Raw genomic sequence first — 23483 nt, forward strand, 5'->3', positions numbered from 1 at the left:
ACTAAAACTCATAAAATGTGGGAGCTTAAACATTTCACAAACTTTACAATATATATATACACATTAAACTGTGTAGTAGTCTCAGCTCTTAGGCTGCACCCTGAAGAAGTGCTTAAACTCTGTTCCTTAGCTTCCTTAGATGTGAGATCAGGGAGCTGGTTCCTTCCTAATTCTGGATGCCTTATTTTAAAATTTCTGAGGTTTTATAGACAGCTATAAGGTATGAAAGGAAAATAAATCTCAGGACCCCTCAAATCACTAAGCCAAAAGAAAAGTCAAGCTGGGAACTGTCAGGCCAACCTGCCTCCCACTTTATTCCTAAATGAGACAGCCACAAAGAAAAGAAGCTACATACCTCCCTCACAATTTGCCCACAGGAAATTCCTTGTGGACAAAGGATAGACAGAACTCAAAGTCATCCCTCTGAGACTCACCTGAGACACATGCATTATGATTGCTTCCTCTGCGCTATTTATGTAAAAAATGCAGACTCACTGAGCCAGACTAAATTGTGTATCAGGCTGATCAAGGACTCAAAAGAATGCAACCTTTTGTCTAGGAAGCCCCCACTTCGAGTTGTCCCGCCTTACCAGACCAAACCAATGTACATCTTAGACATATTTATGTCTCATGTCTCCCTAAAATGTATAAAAGCAAACTACATACCCTGACCACCTTGGGCACACCGCCTCAGGACTTCCTGAGGCTGTGTCATGGGAGCATCCTTAACCTTGGCAAAATAAACTTTATAAATTGACTGAAACCTGTCTCAGACATTTGGCGTTCACAAAGGTCATCCTTAAAAGAACACAACCAGACCAGGCGTGGTGCCTCACACCCGTAATCCCAGCACTTTGGGAGGCCGAGGCAGGCAGATCACAAGGTCAGGAGATCGAGACCATCCTGGCCAACACGGTGAAACCCCATCTCTACTAAAATACAAAATATTGGCCAGGTATAGTGGCATGCGCCTATAGTCCCAGCTACTCGGGAGACTGAGGCAGGGGAATCACTTGAACCAGGGAGGCGGAGGTTGCAGTGAACCGAAATCACATCACTGCACTCCAGCCTGGCGACAGAGTGGGACTCCATCTCAAAAAAAAAAAAACAAAAAAACAAAAAACCCCACAACCAGTTATGTTTACCATTCACATTACTATTTAAACAAAACAGATACCTGACACAGCTTTCTCAATTTCTGAAAATCCCAAGTGAGAAACAGAAGAAAAACGTATAAACAAAATACTACAGTTCCCTGACAATGCACTTGGCAAAAAGGATTGGGGGGAACCACAAACTTAAGCAATTCCATGGAATTTTAATACTGTGCTCAATTTTCAGCAAAATTACACACGCCTAGATTCACAGAGATGCTGAAGCAATTACATTAAGTACTTACCAAACTGATTTCCTGCAGTTAGCTCTCAAGAATTCCACTTTAAAATCCCCTTATGCAACAAGACACCACAATAGTCTTCTACGTCTCCATGGCAAAAGTAACAAGCCTTGAGGAAATAGGCTTAAATAGCTAAGAGGGTTTTACATTAGAAATAAGAACTTTCTGGTGATGGCAGCTCCCAGCACCTGAGAGGGATTATAGTCATGATCATGCCTAAATACTGGATGCTTAAAATATTCAACCCAATAGGCTCTTTCCAAACTGTTTCAGGTTCTGCTTTCTTGTATTAGTAACAATGGCCAAACGTAGTAAATAATGCTATTTTGTTAGAAGAATGGAAAAAACTAAATAAAAGTAGGATTTAAATAGAGGTGAAGGTCCCAGGAAACCAGTATCTAGAACTGAAAACTAGTTTCCATTCATTAGCTGCCTTTCTTTCTACCAGAAAACAGTGCTACTATTCCATGTAGCTCTCCACGGGCTCTTGCCCAGCCAGCTCTAGTTTCCTAATATAACTGAGGGAAACTTTAGACTCACATTTAACCTACAAATAAATCACACAACTCTCCAGTGCCATTCCCATCCCCTAGCAACAGAGCCACCAGGACCTTTATTTCTTGCGCTCAGAACTTTAATGCAGAGGAGGAAGTGACAGTTTGGTTTGTCACAAACTGAGAACTATCTGTATTCTTACTACCTCAGAATACCCTAGAAGGAGTTATTAATTCACTGTAAAGGGAAACTGTAATCCATATGTTAGGTCAATGGGCAGGAATTAACATGGAAAATTTTTTTTATGTCATGATCCACCCACCTTTGTCTCCCAAAGTGCTAGGATTTACAAGTGTAAACAGTACCTAGGTACATACACAAATTCCCTGTTTTAAAAAAGTACCAAAAGGCTTAATTTTTACCTGATAATCCTAGCATGTTCAATTCAAAAAAGACTCAAGCATAACATTGTTAAAAACATTTATTCTGATACATTCTATCATAAGTTAGTACAAGTTCCACTCTGCTACAGATGCATCTGTGAAGAGCCTTGTGCCATCCAACTAGTGACTGAACGATGTCCCATCTCTTATCCAAGCCAGAGCACACATCTTCCATGCTGTCCGCTGATTGCCTCCAAATCCAGAAGACCAATTAATCCTTTATCCCCAAAGTAGGCTAAAATGTTTGTGAAGAGGAGAAAGAAATTAAATTCCAAAATAAAAATCTTCTACACATAACCTAAGACCTAGAAAATTTTATACATTTATGTTTGTTTCCTCATCTATCAAATTCAGAGTTATGAAAAGACAAGGATCAATCACACCAAACAAACAAATTAAACATACAGAACTGTATTAAAATACACTTTAGTTACTTCTGAGTGCAGTTACCTATCATAAACAAAAACAAAAATGTGAGCAGACACAAAATGAAGTCAATCAAAAGGAAAACGATTACTGATTTCCATTAACAGGTAAGCCTGATAAACCCAGAAAACAAAGCTATCTCATTATTAGATGCAACATCAGTAATACTAAAATAACATTTATTGAATGGTTGCTGTGCATTAGACACTGAGGAAAGTTCATAACTCCCAACTACGATCCCTATTTTAATGTGGAAATTGAGGATCTGAGATAATTATATCATTTAAGAGGGTAGAGTGGGATGTGGCCTACGTGCTCTTACAACCATTAGGTTCCTAGGGAGCAATTAGCCTCCACTTCCACCACAACTAACTCTTACCCCAAACATTCCAGTCACTAAGAAGCCCAACTCCCAAATCATTTGCTGACTCCAATAGAGTCTAAGAAGGAGCAAAGAGATGGTTTCATTTCTAAATCCGGCTGCTTAAAAATGTGGCCCATTGAATAAAACTGCATTATTAAATGACAATGACAGTTTTGTAGTTTATTTTTAAAAAATATTTTCAGCCAAACTGAAAAGCGCAGTGAAAGGCGCAGTGGCTCACGCCTGTAATCCCAGCACTTTGGGAGGCCAAGGCGGGTGGATCACGAAGCCAGGAGATCAAGACTGTCCTGGCTAACACTGTGAAATCCCGTCTCTACTAAAAATACAAAAAAAAAAAAATTAGCCAGGCGTGGTGGTGGGCGCCTGTAATCCCAGCTACTCGGGAGGCTGAGGCAGGAGAACAGCATGAACCCAGGAGGCGGAGCTTGCAGTGAGCCAAGATCACGCCACTGCACTCCAGCCTGGGTGACAGGGCGAGACTCCGTCACCAAAAAAAAAAAAACAAAAAAAGAAATTTCCCTGTGCCTAAGAAGAAAACACACATCTATTTCCAATTTTCATTGTGTATTAAAATCTCCCCTTAAACTCTTAAGTATTTTTGCACACGGTGAAAATATAAAAATAAATTACTGACCAGGCATGATAGCTCATGCCTGTAATCCCAGCACTTTGGAGGCTGAGGCGGGTGGATCGCCTGAGCCCACGAGTATGAAACCAGCCTTGGAAACATGGTGAAACCCTGTCTCTTAAAAAAAAAAAAAAAAAAGGCTGGGCACAGTGGCTCACGCCTATAATCCCAGCACTTTGGGAGGCCAAGGCGAGTGGATCACGAGGTCAGGAGATCGAGACCATCCTGGCTAACATGGTGAAACCCCGTCTCTACCAAAAACACACACACAAAAATTAGCTGGGCATTGTGGCAGGCACCTGTAGTCCCAGCTACTCGGCAGGAGAATGCAGTGAACCCGGGTGGCAGAGGTTGCAGTGAGTCGAGATCGCACCACTGCACTCCAGCTTGGGCAACACAGATCGAGACTCCATCTCAAAAAAAAAAAAAAAAAACCAGCCTGACCAACATGGTGAAATCCTGTCTCCACTAAAAAAAAAAAAAAAAATTAGCCGGGCTTCATGGTGCACGCCTGTAATCCCAGCTACTCAGGAGGCTGACACAGGAGAATCGCTTGAATCTGGGAGGTAGAGGCTGCAGTGTGCCGAGATTGGGCCATTGCACTCCAGCCTGGGCAACAGAGCAAGACTCCAAATCCAAAAAAAAAAAAAGCCAGGCGTGGTAACGTGTGCCTGCTGTCCCGGCTACTCAGGAGGCTGAGGTGGGAGGACAACCTGAGCTCAGGAGGTCAAGGCTGCAGTGAGCCATGACTGTGCCACTGCACTCCAGCCTGGGTGACAGAAGAAAACACACAAAAAAAGATCTATAAAGGTCTCTTCTTCAATGGTAATGGGCAGCAAAAATATAAAAAGGAAATTTTGCTCAGCCTTATGCAGATAATGGAAATGATTCTCTTAACCTTGATATTCACATATTTTGCCTAAATATTTTACTAAAACACTACCCCTTATATATTAAAGGACTTTTGAATAAGGTATTCATGTCAACCAACATTTGCTGACCACATACAATGAGCCATCCTGGGTGAAAGAGGATACTAAGATGAAAGTGGTCCTAATCTCAAAGAACCCAACAACTTGGCAAGGGAAACAAACTAGTAGATCCTTAACTGTATTATTTACATAAGTATTATATACACAATAAATATATGTAGAAGCAATAGACTTTATATTAATAAACAAATTTTATGTTAATAAAAACCATAGCAGGTATAATTCTGTTCCTTTCATAGTACAGATCAGGCAGCTCAGATCTCTCTAGTTACTCTTCCCAGTGCGGGGAGCACAGTACATGAAATTCCTTAACTGAGTAACCCTTTGCAGGCAGTCACTCAATTCTTTCCTAAAACACAAATGCCTCTGGAAGGAAACCAGAAGATGTTCTTAATGACAGAAAAGATCAAGAGGGTTAGCACCAGGAAGGAGAGAAGCCTCAAAAAAGGACAACAGAAAGACACATTCTCTCCCCACTTCTGTATCCTAAATCACCTAGGGCACAAAAAAATGTTACTTCCCAGCATGCTGGTCCAGCCTAAAATTTGTACAAGATGTGATGCTTTGTCAATTCCTGTCCAAAGGACCACCAAGATGGCCAGGTGCTGTGGCTCATGCTTGTAATCCTAGCACCTTGGGAGGCCAGGTGGGAGGATTGTTTTTTGAGCCCAGAAGTTCAAGACCAGACTGGGCAACACAGTGAGACCCTGTCTCTACAAAAAAAAACTAAAATAAAATATAAAAAACCCACAGAAGACCATCAAGAGATGAGGGTCATTAAGTTAATTCAATACTTGTTGAGCAATTACTTTAGGTGCTTATGAGACAAAATATATTATAGCTACAAGGCAGAGAATGATAGATACAAAAGGATACTACAGGGCTGGACGCAGTGGCCCATGCCTATAACCTCAGCACTTGATCCCAGGAGTTTGAGACCAGACTAGGCAATATGGTGAGATCCTGCCTCTATAAAAATTAAAAAGAAAAAAAGAAAACTATGGAAACACAAAAAACAGAATAGTTTTAGCTAGGAGGAAAGAAGGAAGAGATTTACGGAAGGGGCAACATTTGAGATTAGGCTTTTCTAGAAGCAGATTTCCATCCAGTGGAAACTAAGGGGAAAAAGCATTCCAGGCTGATGGAGCACAAGCATAGGGGCAAAGGCATAAAAATATATATAGTTTATTCTGGGACTTAGCATGCAGTATCATATAGCTAGAGCACTGTTTTCATAGGATAAGGAAATGGGGATAAAAAAGATGACACTGAAAAGATTAAAAATTATTATTAATAGTTTACTGGTCACATATTACTTGACAAGTACTAATACTTTATATATAATATTCTTATTCAATGCTCATGGCTACCTTATTATGTAGGTATTATTATCCCCAACTGATAAAAAGGGGAAATGAAGCTTAGAAAGGTTAATGGTTTCTTGGAGAAAGGTATTTGATGATAATTTCCAGTACTTGGAAAATGCCACACAGCTTGACTCAGTAGTTCTCTCTCATGCTTCCCAAGGTAAGGTTTCTCTAAGGAAATAACTGGTCTAAGGCCAAGGCCACTCAACTAGTAGGCAGCAGATATATTGCCTCAATCCCTATTTTACAGAAAAGGAAACGATAGATCAAAGAATAAGGGCTAAGAAAAAAGGACTTAGTGGGGAATCTCTGAAAGCAGTTTCTAAAAGTCATGCCATAAACAGTTAAAGGAAGAGAGGGAGGAGAGGAAGGTAGTGCGTGAAGATCATTTGTTGAAAAACTTTATCCGGGAAAAGAGAATAACTGCAGAAGTGAACAATTTGAAGGCACATATTGTAGTACCCTTTGAGAATAAAAAAGACCTTCCTCTGAAAAAGAAAAGAGCAGCAAGGCAGATGTGGTGGAGCAAATTCATATCAGATGGCATTGCGCTAAGTAAAGGAAGAGGTAAAATTACTCGGGGAAGGCCACATGGACCCAGTGGAAAGAATGTGAGCTTTGGAAATAGAACATATTCCACCACCTACTGACTGTATAACCTGCTCTGAAGTGACAACTAGACACATTGTGTAAAAAGCACCTAAAGCAGTGGCTGACACATTGTAGGTGATAGTGAATAACGTATTTTCTGCCCAATCTAGAAAAACGTGGCTTACAGTAAAAGTTCGAAGAAAATGAATGAAGCCCTAGAATAGTCAGTGAAAAGTCTGTGAGGGCAACCCACAAGAGATGTCTGAGACAGGATCAAGCAGAAATCCAATTCACTAGTGTGCAGTAGTCATGATCATCATAGTGCCACAAGTATCAGTCCTTCCTCCAGAGCAAACCTGTCTGTTTGAGATTATACATATACATACAATTTTCACAAGTATGCACATATATGCATACGTGTGTATATGAGTATGTATACTGTGTGTGTGAAGTTTTCACGAGTGCTTACACATACCAGCAAGATCATTTCCGAGAAAGGAATTTGACAGTCAAGAGCCATAAATGTTCATATACTTTATTAATCCCATGACAATTTATAAGGAAATCAAAATCTATGAAAGCTATGTATACACAAATGTTAATTATTTACTTTTTTTCTTTTTTTTGGTAGAGTTGGGTCTCGCTATGTTGCCCAGGCTGGTGTTGAACTCCTAGCCTCAAGCAATCCTCCCACGATCTTCCCACCTTGGCTTTCCAAAGTGCTGAGACTGCAGGTGTGAGCCACCACACCCTGCCCAAATGTTAATTATACTGTTGTATAAAATACTTAAAAATTGAAAAACCTAGGTAAACCACAACTGGAAAATACATGGGATAGCAACTCAAATTTTAAGTGAAAACAAAATCCTGCATACCCTTGTCAGAATGATATAAAAGGTTGTATTCATCTGAATGAGGATAAGATGGGAATATGGGAAATTTAAAACAGTTCGCATTTTAAAGTGGTAGGATAATAAATTCTTTTTCTGTTAAAATGTGTTTCATTGTAGTTATAACATGGTACAGTAAATACAAATTAGGAGGGGGAAGAGAAAGTAGTTGCAGTTTTCCAATAACCCAAAACTATACTGACTGATAAAGCTCCATTTCAAGGCCTGCCACTATTACTCTCTTACATCTTAGTGATTCAGTACTACTGTATGAACATTTGCCCTGAAATGTTTAAGAGCAGTACCTCAAAACAGTTGGTTCAGGCATTCCAGGATCTGCACCCCTCTTAAATCCTGAATCAAGGAAGACAGAAGAGAAAAAAGTATTAATTAAACCCCCAGCAGACAAAACATTTACAATCAAGACTTTCTCTTCTTTGTAATCAAACCTAGGATAGCTAGAATGATATCTACACCAACCAGCACTATCCAAATTTATCTGCACTACAGAAGTCTCCAATCTTCATTAGAGTATGAAATTGTGTCCAGGATTAATCAGTAGGAAGAACAAGCTATCTTACTCCTTTCTTTTTGAGACAGAGTCTCACTCTGTCACCCAGGCTGGAGTGTTGTGGCATGATCTCGACTCACTGCAACCTCTGTCACCTCTTCCTCCCAGGCTCAAGCTGTTCTCCTGTCTCAGTCTCCTGAGTAGCTAGGATTACAGGCACGCGCTACCACGCTCAGCTAAATTTTTTTGTATTTTTAGTAGAGACAGGATCTCACTATGTTGGCCAGGCTGGTCTCAAACTCCTGACCTCAAATGATCCACCTGCCTCAGCTTTCCAAAGTGCTGGGATTACAGGTGTGAACCACCATGCCCAGACAAAAACAAACAACTTTCTCAGTGAGCCACTGCACACGGTCATTATATACACAATTGGCACAGTTGCCCTTAGCATGTTCTATCTTTCATTATTAGTCATTTACCCAGAAATAAGATACCACAACTCCAAAATTACACTGGATGAAAGACTATGAAAAGCAAAATGATTTTTGGAAAAACACATAACTAAGGTTTTAAATTTTTTTAGAGACAAGGTTTCACTACATTGCCGAGGCTGGTCTTGAACTCCTGGGCTCAAATGCTCAGCCTCCTCAGCCTCCCAAAGTGCTGGGATTACAGTGAACCACCATGCCTGGAGGAAAAACTACTGAACTTTTTAAAAAACACAACTGAGGATATTTTATCCCTCATAAACCTCTCTTTTATAAAACAAAGACCAATGATAGAAAAGGGACAGGGTGGAGGGCGGGGGACGGCAGGGGATGGATCATCCAATACTTATTATTTAACAACCTAATTAAATCAACTCTTTACAAGTATGGTTATCTTTTACCACTTAAAATATATTTATAAATTAACCTGATGACATATATGCTCACTTGCTGAAGTAACTGATTAAGTTAGGGAGGTTTCAAGAACTATGAGGGGTCTGCAATTTTATCTTATTTAAAAGATAACAAAAAATAGTATGTGTAATAGGGAATAAAAGTTAATATTTTTTAAAAAATCTTCTGCGATTTAGACCATTAAAATAAATAAATAAAAGATAACAAACTGGCCTGCCAGTTTCACAGATGCTGGTATAAACACTTTTTTTTTTTGAGAAGGAGTCTCGCTCTGTCGTCAGTCTGGAGTGTAGTGTTACAATCTCAGCTCACTGCAACCTCCGCCTCCTCCCGGGTTCAAGCTATTCTCCTGCCTCAGCCTTCCGAGTAGCTTGGGATTACAGGCATGCACCACTACGCCCAGCTAATTTTTGTATTTTCAGTAGAGACGGGGGTTTATGCATGTTGGTCAGGCTGGTCTCAAACTCCTGACCTCTGGTGATCCACCCGCCTCAGCCTCCCAAAGTGCTGGGATGACAGGCGTGAGCCACTGCACCCAGCTGGTATAGAGAATATTCTAAGTCAGAAACAAAGAACACTTTATTACTTCCAGCAATAGACTGTGAGAGTATCATCATTTTTGCTTCAGTTCCTCAACTCCCAATTTCCATGCAAAGAGGTCCGGATGACACCTGCACATGTAGTGGATTGCACTGCAGGATATTAACTGGAGTTTAGGGAACCAGAATCTTTTATAATGGGCTGCAAGCGCATCACCCTTTGCTCTGTCTGGAGGTACTATTTTCCAAGGCTGTTTGTTCTACAAACGCCCTCAAAAGATAACATGAAACAAAGGGTCATCAGAGCCTCTGCTTATAAGATGTGCAGAAATGCGAGAGACCATGGAGAATTGCCTTCCAACAAGTGGCTAATTAAAACCTTGTTAGTAGATGTCCAGACAGATTCTCTATTATCGTGTCACTGCTTGTCATATTTTACAGCACTATACTACCCAAAGCACTGAAAGTTATGACTGAACCTAAATTACATACAAAGTTAAATCTGCAATTGCTGGTTTTAGTGAGAGTTGAGGTGGAGGAAGTAAAAGAACAACCTGGAGCCAGGTGTGGTGGCTCATTCCTATAATCCCAGCACTTTGGGCAGCCAAGATCAGAAGATTACTTGAAGCCAGAAGTTCAAGACCAGCCTAGGTAACACAGCAAGCCCCTGTCTCTATTTCAACGTGGGAACTGGTTTAGACATAAAATTAAATATACAGCATAAGGGAAAAGACAATGACAAACAAGTACTGGAAAGACAACCGTAACACCAATCTCACAGAACTTGAATTGAATGTTGGGGTGAAAATCACCATAATGGTAGTCCCAGGAAGGGAAGATAGCCAGTGTGCATAAAAAGAAAAATAAACTGTAGTATGGAAAAGGAATGCATTATCAACTCTTAGACGAAAGCCCCTGGCATGTAGATTGCAGCAACCAGCTATAGCTTTCTAGCAATAGAAATGGAATCTCAAAACAGGGAGGAGGAGGGAACAGTAGATGAAAAGACTTACAGAGAAGCAAAGAACCACAGGAACACAAAAAGCAAGAGAGAACCACAGGAACACAAAAAGCAAGAGCATGCTAAAATAGGACCTCGCATACACAATGAAAACAGAAGGTGGCACAAAGAAGGGGAAGAATCAAGCTTCCACACCTCTCTTAGCTAAAAGGAGAGCTAGTCTCAGTGTTTGACCAGCCAGAGTAGGCCCTTCTATCAGTAACTGAAAGAAGTGGGTGGGGGGAGGTGCTGCAAGAATAGTGGGGACAACACAACTGTCATATTTAATCCTTGGTACCCACACAAAGTCACTAAAATCTAGAAAAGCAATTTTTTTAAAAAAAAATTGCATCCAGAATAAGGTGCAATCTTTTTAAGTTCTATAATCCCAGGTTATAGCTGGCTTGCAACTCATGGAGAAATAGAAACCACAGCTGCTTAATTAGAGTGTACTTTATCTTATACAATGCATGACACCTAAATTAAATAGGAAGCAGCACCTTGTTAAAATCATAGCATTTTAAAATGTGAAACTGAGTTTTAGAATTGTCAAACTATATGATCAAACTGACACAGCTGGGATGAAAAACCTGCTCTTTCCCTTTCACGGTACTGCCTGAGTGGGGCAGTAAAATTAACAAAAAAAAACTACTGGCTGGACACGGTGATTCACACTTGTAATCCCAGCCCTTTGGGAGGCCGCGCGCAGGGCGGGGGCCGGCGAGAGGGGTGGTAGCTAACTGGAGGCCAGAAGTTTGAGACCAGACTGGTCAACATAGCAAAACCCCGTCTCTACTATAAAAATTAGTCGCGAGAGGTGGCTGCAAGTCTGTAATCCCAGCTACTCGGGAGGCTAATGGTGGAAGGATCGCTTGATCCCAAGAGGCAGAGATTGCGGTGGGCAGAGATCGTGCCACTACACTCCAGCCTGGGCACAGAGCGAGACTATGTCTCAAAAAAAAAAAAAAAAAGGAAAAAAAGAAAAGAGAAAATAAAAAACTACAGAATAGGTCCCAGTCTGCAGCCCTAACTGAAAAATATTAACAAATCTTTGCAGTAAGTGACGGAGCCTGGTGGCACGAGCCTATAGTCCCAGCTACTTGAGAGACTGAGCTCCGTGGAAGGATCGCTAGAGCACAGTGGGCGGAGGTTGCAATAAGCCGTGATAGCGCCACTGCACTCCAGTCTGGGTTGACAGAGCGAGACTCTGTCTCAAAAACAAATACAAAAACAAACAAACAAAAAAAACCCAAATCCTTTAAGTACCCTATAGTGGTTAAGACTATGGGCTCTGATGCCCCACTGCCTGAGCCCATAATTCCCTCAGTCAGCATAGCTGCGCGACCTTGGCAAAAGTTTCTCTACGGCTGTTTTCTCACCTGTAAAATGGGGGCAGTAATAGAAATCATCCAAACCCTTCATTGTACAGGTAAGAAAGCAGAGGCATCCAACGATTATTATTATAATTATGCTTTCATGGCAGTGGTACTTTCACGAGGGGGTCTAGATTCCCAGAACAGGCCTCTTTCCACTTAGGACCACATGGAGAGGTGAGGACAAACACACCGAGAACCCACCTAGTGCTAAAGAGTGCATTAGTCGCTTTCACATCCACTGGGGTCATCCAACCCTCCCAGCAATACCGAGAAGTATGACCTCCACTTTAAGGATGCAAAAATAGAAAAGGAGGGATTGCAAGACTGGTTAAAGACCATGCAACTATAAAGCGACGGAACGGGAACTTGAACTCAGGTTAGATCGGCCCCACTTGACCAGACAGCTTCAGGGGCCGTGCACGGCGGTGTCCCCTGTTTTTCTCTCCCTCCCTCGATGGCCAAAAATGGGACAGCAGTCTCCGCCACCCTCTTCCCTCCAGTCACTTTCCCGGTTCTTCTCCTACTGACCCAGGTAAATCACAAGAGGGATAAAGCCCCAGCGGATGGCAAACTGGCCCCCCTTGAAGAGCTGCTGCAGTCTCTGCTTGGCCTCCTTGCTCAGCTTCACCATAGCGACGGCCGCGTGGCGTAGGGAGAACCCCTTACTGCAACCACCTCTTCGGGAATCCGCAAGGGAAAGGAAGTGCGCAGGCGCCACACACGGCCTTTACGGCAGGAGTCGTGAGCGTCGCCAGCAGAGGTCGTAATTCATCACCTTTAACCTTCGCTGCTCTTCCGCCGCGCTACCAGTAGTAGGTGCATGCGTGGTTGCGATCATGGCCGGTTGTAACTTTGCTTTTCTGTTACCCATGCTTAAAGCGCATCTTCAGGTTTTTCTTCCTTGACATAGAAGGAACATTAATTAAATTCAGAGGGACTGGATTTTAGTCCCAACTCTTATTCTGACTGGCCATGTAACCGTGAACAAGTTATTTAACTTCTCAGAATCAGGTTGTTTGTTCAAACCTGAGGTTGAACTGCAAGAAAGGTTACGAAGTGACACTCAGTAGGCCCCGAATCCATGTTTTCTTTGATCCCAATCTTTTTTTAAAAAATTTTTTTTAATTACTTGCCAACATTTTAGAATTTGGGAAATCTCACATGAAATTCTGGACTTTTGAAGCTGAGAAATTCCATTGCAACAATCAAGGAGACTACATAGGAAATGACACTTCTGTTTGGCCATCTTGCCCTCATTGGTTTAGAATGGCAGCGGTTCTCAACCCTGGCTGCACATTAGAATCAGTTTAGGAGAGGTAAAATCATACTCATGCTGAAACTAGAACTCCTAGAAATTCTGATGAGTTTGGGGCTGGGAACTGGCCATTGATCTGCCTTTGAAGTTCCCCAAGTGATTCCCAACCGCTGATGTAATAAATTTCTGGCTGCTGTCATATTTGAGGTTTGACCCCCCAGGTCTAAGACTTAATTGATTTTTAAGGCTGCACAACATTTCTAAGGCTTTGACTTTTAAGACTTTCCTGCCTCACTCTGAAGGTACATGGTAGTTTTCTGTGCCCAGTGGCTGTGCTCCTAAAAATTTCCCCTTGCTAACCTCTGTGGCTTGCGCCTGTAATTCTGGCTATTTGGGAGGCTGAGGCCAGAGGACCACCTGAGTTTGATGCTGCAGTGAGCTGTGATTGGGTCACTCAATGTAACCTCCCAACGGGTTCACCTTGCCCGCTGCCTGGACAGAGCCGATTCATCAACACAGGGGAATTACAATAAAGAGTAATTCACACAGAGCTGGCTGTGCGGGAGACCAGAGTTTTGTTATTACTCAAATCAGTATCCCATAGCATTCGGGGATCAGAGTTTTTAAGGACAATTTGGTGCGTGGGGAGACAGCCAGTAAGTCAGAAGTGCTGACTGGTTGGGTCAGAGATGAACTCACAGGGAGTGGTAGCTGTCTTGTATTGGATCAATTCCTGGGTTGGGGCCACGAGATCAGATGAGCCAGTTTGCCAATCTGGGTGGTGCCAGCTGATCCATTTTGCAGGCTCTACAAAATATCTCAAGCACTGATGTTAGGCTTTACAGTAGTGTTATTTCCAGGAGCAATTTGGGAAGGGTCAGAATCTTAGTTCCTGGGTTGGGACCACAAGATCAGATGTGCCAGTTTACCGATCTGGGTGGTGCCAGCTGATCCATTTCGCGGGGTCTGCAAAATATCTCAAACACTGCATTAGACTTTACAGTAGTGTTGTTATCCCCAGGAGCAATTTGGGGAGGGTCAGAATCTTGTAGCCTCCAGCTGCATGACTCCTAAACCATAATGTCTAATCTTTTGGCTACTCTGTTAGCCTATATACCAAAACCTGCAATGCACCCCCTGAAACTAAAGTAAAAGTTGGAAAGAAAAAAAGAAGAAATAGTTTCTGTTTTGGTGGAGCTCAGATAACAGCAAGGGACAATATAATGACTAAAAGCACAAACCAACTGTGTGATCTTTCATCAATTATTTAATATCTCTGAATCTCAGGTTCCTTATCTGTAAAATGAAGCCTACTATATATATTTAAATCCTTGCAAGAATTAGTAAAATAAGCTATAATGCAATGCAATCTTACAAGTTCCTGTAAGGATTAAAAGAATATTTTTTAGGCAAGAAGGGGATTTGTTTTAGGAAAGGGCTGTTATCATCTTTGTTTTAAGCTAAAAACTAAAAGTTCCTTCCAAAGTTAGTTCAGCCTATGCCCAGGAGTGAACAAGAACAGTTTGGAGGTTAGAAGCAAGATGGGGTTGGGGTGAGGTCAGATGTCTTTTGCCATCTCAGTTATAATTTTACAGTGGCAGTTTCATCACTACAATCCAGCCTGGGAAACAAGAGTGAGACCATGTCTTTAAAAACAAGAAAAAAAATTCCCCTCGCATTATGGTATTCTTCTGCTAGGCTCATCATCATTAATAATAACAACCTGTGTCTACTATGTCTGTCATTGTGTTAAGTGCTGAAAAATAGTTCTTTTAATCCTTACAGGAATTTGTAAGATTGCACTGCATTATAGCTTATTTTACTAATTCTTAGTAAGGATATATATAGCTTCATTCTACAGATAAGAAAACTGAGATTCAGAGATATTAAATAATTGATCAAAGATCACACAGTTGGTTGCTGTTAGTCATTATATTGTCCCTTGCTGTTACCCGAGCTCCTCCAAAACAGAAGCTATTTCTTTTTTCTTTTTTTTTTTTTTCTTTCCAACTTTTACTTTAGTTTCAGGGAGTGCATGTGCAGGTTTGGTATATGAGTAAATTGCATGTTGCAGGGGTTTGGTGTACAGATTATTTTTTCACCCAGGCAATAAGCATAGTACCTGATAGGTAGTTTTTGGATCCTCACCCTCTTCCCACCCTCAAGTAGGCCGCCATGTACATTGCTCCCTTCTTAGTGTCCATGTATTCAATGCAGAAACTGTTTCTTTCTCATCTTTTAAATTCAAATACCTGATACACAGTAAGAATGCAGTGAATGTGGCACTATCCTGCCAGTTGGGCTAAAAATACCAGTCATTTGCCTTTCTCAAACATTCATTGAGCCTTGTTATATGCCAGGCACTAGAGATATAAGATTTTTTTTTAAACTGCCCTTAAGAATATCATGGTTGAATGAAGAAACATGAGTAAACAGATAATTCCAATGTAATGTGAATATATATACTAAGTCCCACAATAAAGTTATGCTCAAAATTTGACAGAAAGGCCGAAGAAAGACAACTAACACTGCCTAGAGGAGTCAGGGAACTTTTGAGGAACCCCACGCAGTTAAAACTAGAGAGAGGAGTAAATTTGAAAACCATTAAGAAGGTGAACTCAGCAGGACTTGTTGGCCAAATGAATATGAAGGGCAACATTGAAAGAGGTAGTCAAGGATGACTGTCAAGTTTTGAACTTGCGTAACACACTGAGTTAATCTTACTCCTTGACCTCCACAAAGTCTAAATTATGTAGATTTGATCCAGGACAGGTGAGCCCCAAAGTGGGTCTTAGCCTGTGGGTTCTTGGCTTTACCCAGGGAAGAATTCAAGGCCAAGCTGGTGGTAAAAGAAAACAGCTTTATTAAAGAGGTGTTACAGCTCCACGACTGCTCCTGCAGAAATAGCAGCTCAGGGCAGTTTTACAGTCATATTTATACCTACTTTTAATTACATGTAGAATAAGGGACAGTTTATGCAGTAATTTCTAGGGAAAGGGTACTAACTTTTGGGTTGTCAGGTCACTGCCATGGAAAGGGGTGGTAGCTCCCCAGTGTTACCAGGGCAATGGTAAACTGACATGGCACATGGCACACTGGGAGGCATGACTTATGGAAAACTGCTTCCACCCTGTCCCTGTTTTAGCTAGTCCTCAATTTTGTCCAGTGTCCGAGCCCTGCCTCTGGAGCTCAGTCCTGCCTCCTACCTCACAATAGAGATTCACCTCTACAGTAATTCCCACACATAGAGTTGGAAATGGAGACAACATCATAATGGCCAAAGGTATGTTATATTCCTTGGATACATTTCTTATTGAAGGAAAAAAGGTTGAGAACCTCTCTTCTATTCTTGATGTGCCCTCCTAGTTCAGGCCCTTATAGCCTAAACTATAATAGCTGGAACTGGTGTACCAGCCTCTAGTCTCCACCTTTGCTACATACTGTATATACTATAGTTAAGATCAGGCTTAAATCATTGCTCTGCTCATGTCACTCCCCTTTTCAAACACCTCCAGTGAGCTACCAAGGGCTACCTCCCTAAATCTGTTTATCTTCTGAAAATAAGTGTACTTTAAAGATCTTTGCAAATTTTAGAGTATTAGATACATAGTAAGTAATATCATAGTCAATGATAAAAGATAGTACCCAGAAAATGCTAAATGAGTGGAATCAACAAAAAATCATTAAATGTGTTAAGAGGAGAGAGCTAACCTTGTGAGCTGAAATATTCAGGAAAAACTTCACAGAGAGCATAGTTGGTCCTGATGAGTGTTTACAGGTCCAGAAACTCACCTTTATCTGATTGAGACAAGATTGAGGTAGGAGGCAGGACTTGATTCCAGAGGTGGGGCTTGAACTCTAGACCAGATTGAAGACTAACTTGAAACAGGGAAGAGGCAAAATCTCCTCTCCCTAAGACATGCCCACAAGTACCATGTCAGTTTACCATTGCTATAGCAACACCTGGAAGTCACCTCCCCTTTCTGTGGCAATAACCCAGAAGTACCACCTTCTTTTCTAGAAACTTCTGAATATCCACCCCTTAATTTTGCATATAATTAAAACTGGGTATAAATATTACTGTGAAACTGCTCCTGAGCTGCTACTCTGGGCATGCTGCCTGTGGATTGGCCCTTCTGTGGAAGGAGCAATACCTCTGCTGCTCCTGTACACTGCTGCTTCAGTGGTAGTTGCTGTCTAAAACCACCAGCTCACTCTTGACTTCTTTACTGTGTGAAGCCAAAAACCCTCTTGGGCTAAGCTCCAATTTGGGGGCTTGTGTGCCCTACATCAAGATGGTCTCCTTTCCTTCGGCCTTGACCCTCCAGTTTCCAGTTTTGCCTCTAAACTTAATGTCCCGGAAAAAGAAAAAGGAAAAGAAAGAAAGAGAAAGAGAAAGGGAAGGAAGGGAGGAACAGAGGGAGGGAGGGAGGGAGGGAGGGAGGGAGGAAGGAAGGAAGGAAGGAAGGAAGGAAGGAAGGAAGGAAGGAAGGAAGGAAGGAAAAGAAAAGAAAAGAAAACCTCCAGTACTAAATCATGGCCTAGCGTGGTGGCTCATGCCTGTAATCTCAGCACTTTGGGAGGCTGAGGCGGGTGGATCAGCTGAGGTCAGGAGTTTGACACTGGCCTGGCCAACATGGCGAAATCCCATCTCTACTAAAAATATAAAAATTAGCCAGGTGTGATGGTGTGTGCCTGTAATCCCAGGCTACTTGGGAGGCTGAGGCATGAGAATCACTTAAACCTGGGAGGTAGAGGTCGCAGTGAACCGAGATCGCGCCATTGCACTCCAGCCTGGATGGCAGAGTGAGACTCCATCATAAAAAAAAAAAAGAAAGAAAGAAAAAGAAAAAAAGAAAGAAAAAGAAAACCTCCAGTACTAAATCATTAAAAGATATTTAAAAAAAAAAAAACCACGTGCATGACCAGGTGCAGCGGCTCACGCCTGTAATCCCAGCACTTTGGAAGGCCAAGTTGGGTGGATCACCTGAGGTCAGGAGTTCAAGACCAGCCTGGCCAACATGGCAAAACCCCATCTCTACTAAAAATACAAAAATTAGCTGGGTGTGGTGGCATGTGCCCCAGCTACTCAGGAGGCTGAGGCAGGAGAATCGCTGGAACTCGTGAGGCAGGGGCTGCAGTGAGCCAAGATCGCACCACTGCACTCCAGCCTGCGCGACAGAGCAAGACTCCGTCTCAAAAAACAAACAAACAAAAAATACATATAAGCAATTCCTATATTAGCAATAACAATAATGAAATTATGATATATTTGTTGTTAATATGTGCATAGAAAGAAATCTAGAAAAAATGTACTCTAAACTGTCAGTAGGAGTAATTATCTCAGGAGATGAGGAAGGGAATTACTGGAGATCTTTATATATGTATATATACTTTATATATACACATATATATACACACATACCCACACACATATGTATCTAGATAAATGTATATATTTATAATGTGTTCATTGCTTTTTATAATGAGCATATATGATTTGTCATCAGAAATAAAAAACAATAAAGGTAGATAGATCTTTAAACCAAATAAAACCTTCCAAAGGCTCTTTATTGTCTTTAGGACAAAAGATTAAAATCCATTTACAACCTCCATGGTCCCTGAAGGCACCATGCAGTCTCATCTCTGCTATTACCTCTGCCAGAAATGCCTTCCCATACCCCTTGCTTTTTATGATTCACTCAAGTATCTCCTCCAAGATGTCATCCCTGACCTGCCCCTAACCCTGCACCCCAGCCTAGAGCAAATTGACCACTTCCTCCATGGTGATTCCTACTCTATATTATTCTCGCTACCATCTCAAGCTAACTTAGATACTTGACTATCTCCCCCAAGTAAACTACAGATAGAGACTCTGTCTCACTCATTTCATATCCCCGTTGACTGTGTATGTAACACTTGTGGAACTGGTGAATGAATTTCATCAGAAACTAACAGCCTTAGTTTACCATGCTACTTAATCTTCCATAAAGTGGGTATCTAAAATGCTTATTTGTAACTGTACCCTTAGAGATATCCTGAGAATAAAACTGGCATTCTTCATTCTGATGGGCAAGAACACTCAGGCAACCAATTATAGTGTTAACTTCCCGGGTGTTTACTAGTAGTATATGATGCACTGTGTTAAGGCCTCACATGCATTAACTCATGGAATCTTCACAGCCCTGTGAGGCAGGGGCTGTATTATCATTCTCATTTTATAGATGAGGAGCTGAGGCATGGGAAGGTGAAGTAAATTTGTTTTGTCCAAGGTCATGTAGCTAGCTAGTAAGTGGTAAAGACAGAATGGAAACTCCAGCGGTCTTACTGCAGAACCTCAATGTTAACCATAACACTATTTTGCCTATAGGTGAGAAATAAGCATAGAAATAGAAGACAAACCTTTGTATGTTCTCAAAGAATATTTTCCTTTAGCTGCGATAGATAAGAGACCTGTTTTTCACAGTACTATAGTGGCACATATGATTAGACCAAAAGCTGGCTGGGAACCTAAGGGGTGGGTTCTGACTACCTGAACCAATCAGATCCACTCTAAGTGAGATTTGTACTCAAGATAGAAAGAAATACGTTTGACTGAAGCTAGTTCGACAGATAGACGAGAAGACGTGAAGCAATAGAATCCACCATGGGTAGAGAATACTGAGTTATAGTGATATCAAAGCACAAGGATAGAGAATAATGTGCTTTCTGGGCAGCAAGATAATTCCACCCTAGAATTTGCTATATGCTGAGCAACCTTTCATTCCCCGGCTATGTTCCAAAGTTGGTAAGTCTGGCTGTGACATCATTCTTGGGAGTTTTTTTGGTTTTGTTTTTTGTTTTTTGTTTTTGAGACAGAATCTCACCCAGGCTGGAGTGCAGTGGCGTGATCTGGGCTCACTGCAACCTCCACCTCCCAGGTTCTAGCTATTCTCCTGCCTCAGCCTCCCGAGCATCTGGGATTAAGGCACACACCACCACGCCTGCTAATTTTTGTATTTTTAGTAGAGATGGGGTTTCACCATGTTGGCAAGGCTAGTCTTGAACTCCTGACCACAGGTGATCTGCCCACCTCGGCCTCCCAAAGTGCTGGGATTACAGGTGTGAGCCACCATGCCCAGCCAATTCCTGTTTGTTTTGATGTAGAGAAAAGTAGAATTTCTCTACTAGTACATCAAGTATTGAATATGTAATTAAGTACATTATAACCCCATGGTCTCTGCTAATTATAAAATAACAGAAGAGAGGTGAAGGCATCAAGGTGAGAAACCCAGGTGGGGAATCAACTGTCAGGATTTCACTAGCACTATCCAAGGAAATGATGCTACCAGTTCTGTTGTATTGTTGTAAAAAATACGGCTGGGCACAGAGGCTCCCACCTGCAATTCCAGCACTTTGGGAGGCCAAGGCAGGTGGATCACCTGAGGTCAGGAGTTCAAGACCAACCTGGCCAACACAGCAAAACCCCATCTTTACTACAAAAAATAAATAAATAAATAAATACAAAAATTAGCCAGGCATAGTGGCAGGTGCCTGTAATCCCAGCTACTCAGGAGGCTGAGGCAGGGAGAACTGCTTGAACCCAGGAGGCAGAGGTTGCAGTGAGCCAAGATCGTGCCATTGCACTCCAGTCTTGGCGACAAAGTGAGACTGTCTCAAAAAAACAAAACAAAACAAACAAAAAAAATAACAACAACAACAACAAAAAACACTTCTAGAGAGGATAAAATAGTTGAACTCTTTAGGTGGTAAGGAAAAAAGAAACCTGGAGAAATATGGCTGGATATTTCTGACTGCACAGACAGGCTTCACAGAAGAAAAGAAACCACTCCTTTGAATATCTATTTCCACATCTACAAAATGGGAAGAGTAACTACCTGTTATAGACTGAATTGTATCCCTCCAAAATTTATATATTGAAGCTCTAACACCCACCCCCACAACGTGACAGTATTTGGAGCTAAGGGCTTTAAATAGGTAATTTCAGTTAAATGAGGTCATGAGAGTAGGGCCCTAATCCAATAGGAAAATATTTCTCTTTCCACACGTGCACAGAGAAAAGGCCATGTGAGGACACAATGAGAAGGCAGCCGTCTACAAGCCAGCAAGAGAGTCCTCACCAGAAACCAGCTCTGCTGGTACCTTGAACTTGGACTTCACACCTCCAGAACAGTGAGAAAATAAATTTCTGCTGTTTCAGCCACCCAGTCTGTGGTATTCTGTTATGGCAGCCCAAGCTGACTAATACACTACCTAATAGGATTATGAATGAGAAGAATTAAATCAGAAAATATAAATGCATTAATAAACAGTCCATGTATTGAGCACCTCCCTGTGCCAGGACCATCATCTCTAGTCCCCCAAAACACATGCTGTTTGTACCACATCATGCTGCCTGGCACATAGTTGGCTTGTTTTGTGTGTGTATGTGTGTGTGTGTGTGTGTGTGTGTGTGTGTGAGAGAGAGAGAGAGAGAGATAAGATCTCACTCTGTCGCCCAGGCTGAAGTGCACTGGCATGACTACACTCGTTGCAACCTCCAACTCCTGGGCTTAACAGATCCTCCTTCCTCAGTCTCTTGAGCAGCTATGACAATGGGCATGCACCACCACATCTGGCTAATTTTTTAAATGTTTTTGTAGAGACAGGATCTCACTGTGTTATCCAGGCTAGTCTCAAAAGCCTGACCTTAAGCAATCTCCCCACCTCAGCCTCCCAAAGTGCTGGGATTATAGGAGTGAGCCACAGCACCCAACCGGCTTGTTGAATTTGGGATATGAATATCATAGACTTATTAACACCATGTTTATAAGCCATAATTGTCTTTATGAATTTATTTATTTTGGAAAAGTAAGTACTAAGGATGTTCAGCTTTCTGTGCTATGGATTATTATGTGTGGAGAAACAAGAAAATGAGTCACAGTCCTCATTTAAATATTTTACCATCTAGTTAGAGATGAAGACAAGTATATTAAGAAGTTACTGGCCCATATGACTAATCTTTGGAAAAACAATCACATAAAGTCAAGATTCAGCACAGGGACCCAGGGTCCAAAAGATTTGCATTTGACTCCCAGCTCTATAACTTAGCTGTGTGATCACAGTCAAATTGCTTAGCCTCTCCCTTTTCTCATCTGCAAAACAGGGAAATCATAGCGCCCACCTCCATCATTTATTATATACAAAGAGATAATATGCCTGAAATATATCTAGCTAAGTAAAGACCTAATCAAATGTAAGCTATGACTATTATTGTTTGTTGTTTGCTTCCTGCTTTTTACTATTGCAATTTTCAAGATCAGTCTTTTTCAAAAGATTTTTCTCTCATCTTAAGGCTACCTGGGAACTGACTGCACCTGCTACATACACCATAACATGTATGTACTACATACAGCCATAATATGGGGCAAGGAAAGAAAATGGAATATGCAATATAAGAATAATGGCATATAGTGCTCAAAGACTGTATTTTATATTTGATCTCCATTAGATATTAACACAGTGCTATGTAGTGGAGGAAACCCAACAAATATTTTTTGCCTTGAAGAAAAGAACACAAACTCAGAAGTCACATGGATCTAAGATAAGACCTGCAAAGATTTGAATTCAATTCTGCCATTTACTTCACATGAAGACCTTGAGAACCAGTTGATAACATTTCAGAAAAGCTAATTAATTTGCCATGGTTACCAGGAAAACAGGACCTAGTCTCCAAAATGCAGCCAAATAGAGGAGCCAAATAAAAAAGAGGGAAAATTTTTATCATGCATCTTGTTTTTCTGAAGTGTTAGATTTTAAAATATATCAATATTCAAAACACCATGTGCTTTATTGAGTTTTAACTCTTAACTGTGTCCTCTTTTTTCTGCTAGGGTGTTTTTGAGCAGACAAACAATTTCTTATTGCCAGGATACAGCCTGGAACTCTTAAGCACACTAGGCAAGCATATGTATGAAATAAAATTTCTATAAAGATTCGTCAAAAAGGTTCACTGGGACATCAACCAAGTGTAAGTCTCTGTGAGGAAAAGGGAATTTCAGAAAACTGTCACACCCAGCCACTGCCGGTGAGGATATGGTAATCTTCTTTGGGGACAGAGCGCACATTCCCCTGATAAGTCTAGAAAGCATAGGATTAGGGCCCAGTGTCAGGCAGACAATACATATTACAGGAATTTAGGAGAGAGGCAAGTCACAAAAGGCTGAAGAGTTCAGGGAAAACTTCACAGAGGTGAGCCAGGGATGATTTCTGATGGCTAGAGAAGAGGAAGAGAAGAAATGTCACAAA

At 41.4% G+C, this 23483-nt stretch overlaps 1 protein-coding gene across 1 annotated transcript; it reads right to left on the reverse strand.

The window, feature by feature from the left end:
* Window positions 1–2354: 2354 nt before the first annotated feature.
* On the reverse strand, window positions 2355–12667 carry TOMM7 (translocase of outer mitochondrial membrane 7). The gene is made up of 3 exons (XM_003896216.2): window positions 12470–12667; window positions 7919–7967; window positions 2355–2569 (listed from the first exon to the last, which is right to left on the reverse strand). The coding sequence occupies exons 1-3, from the start codon at window positions 12570–12572 to the stop codon at window positions 2554–2556; spliced, it is 168 nt and encodes a 55-aa protein (XP_003896265.1). The 5' UTR covers window positions 12573–12667; the 3' UTR covers window positions 2355–2553.
* Window positions 12668–23483: the final 10816 nt, after the last annotated feature.

Source organism: Papio anubis, chromosome 4 (genome assembly GCF_008728515.1).
Source record: "Papio anubis isolate 15944 chromosome 4, Panubis1.0, whole genome shotgun sequence".
Taxonomy (NCBI): domain Eukaryota; kingdom Metazoa; phylum Chordata; class Mammalia; order Primates; family Cercopithecidae; genus Papio; species Papio anubis.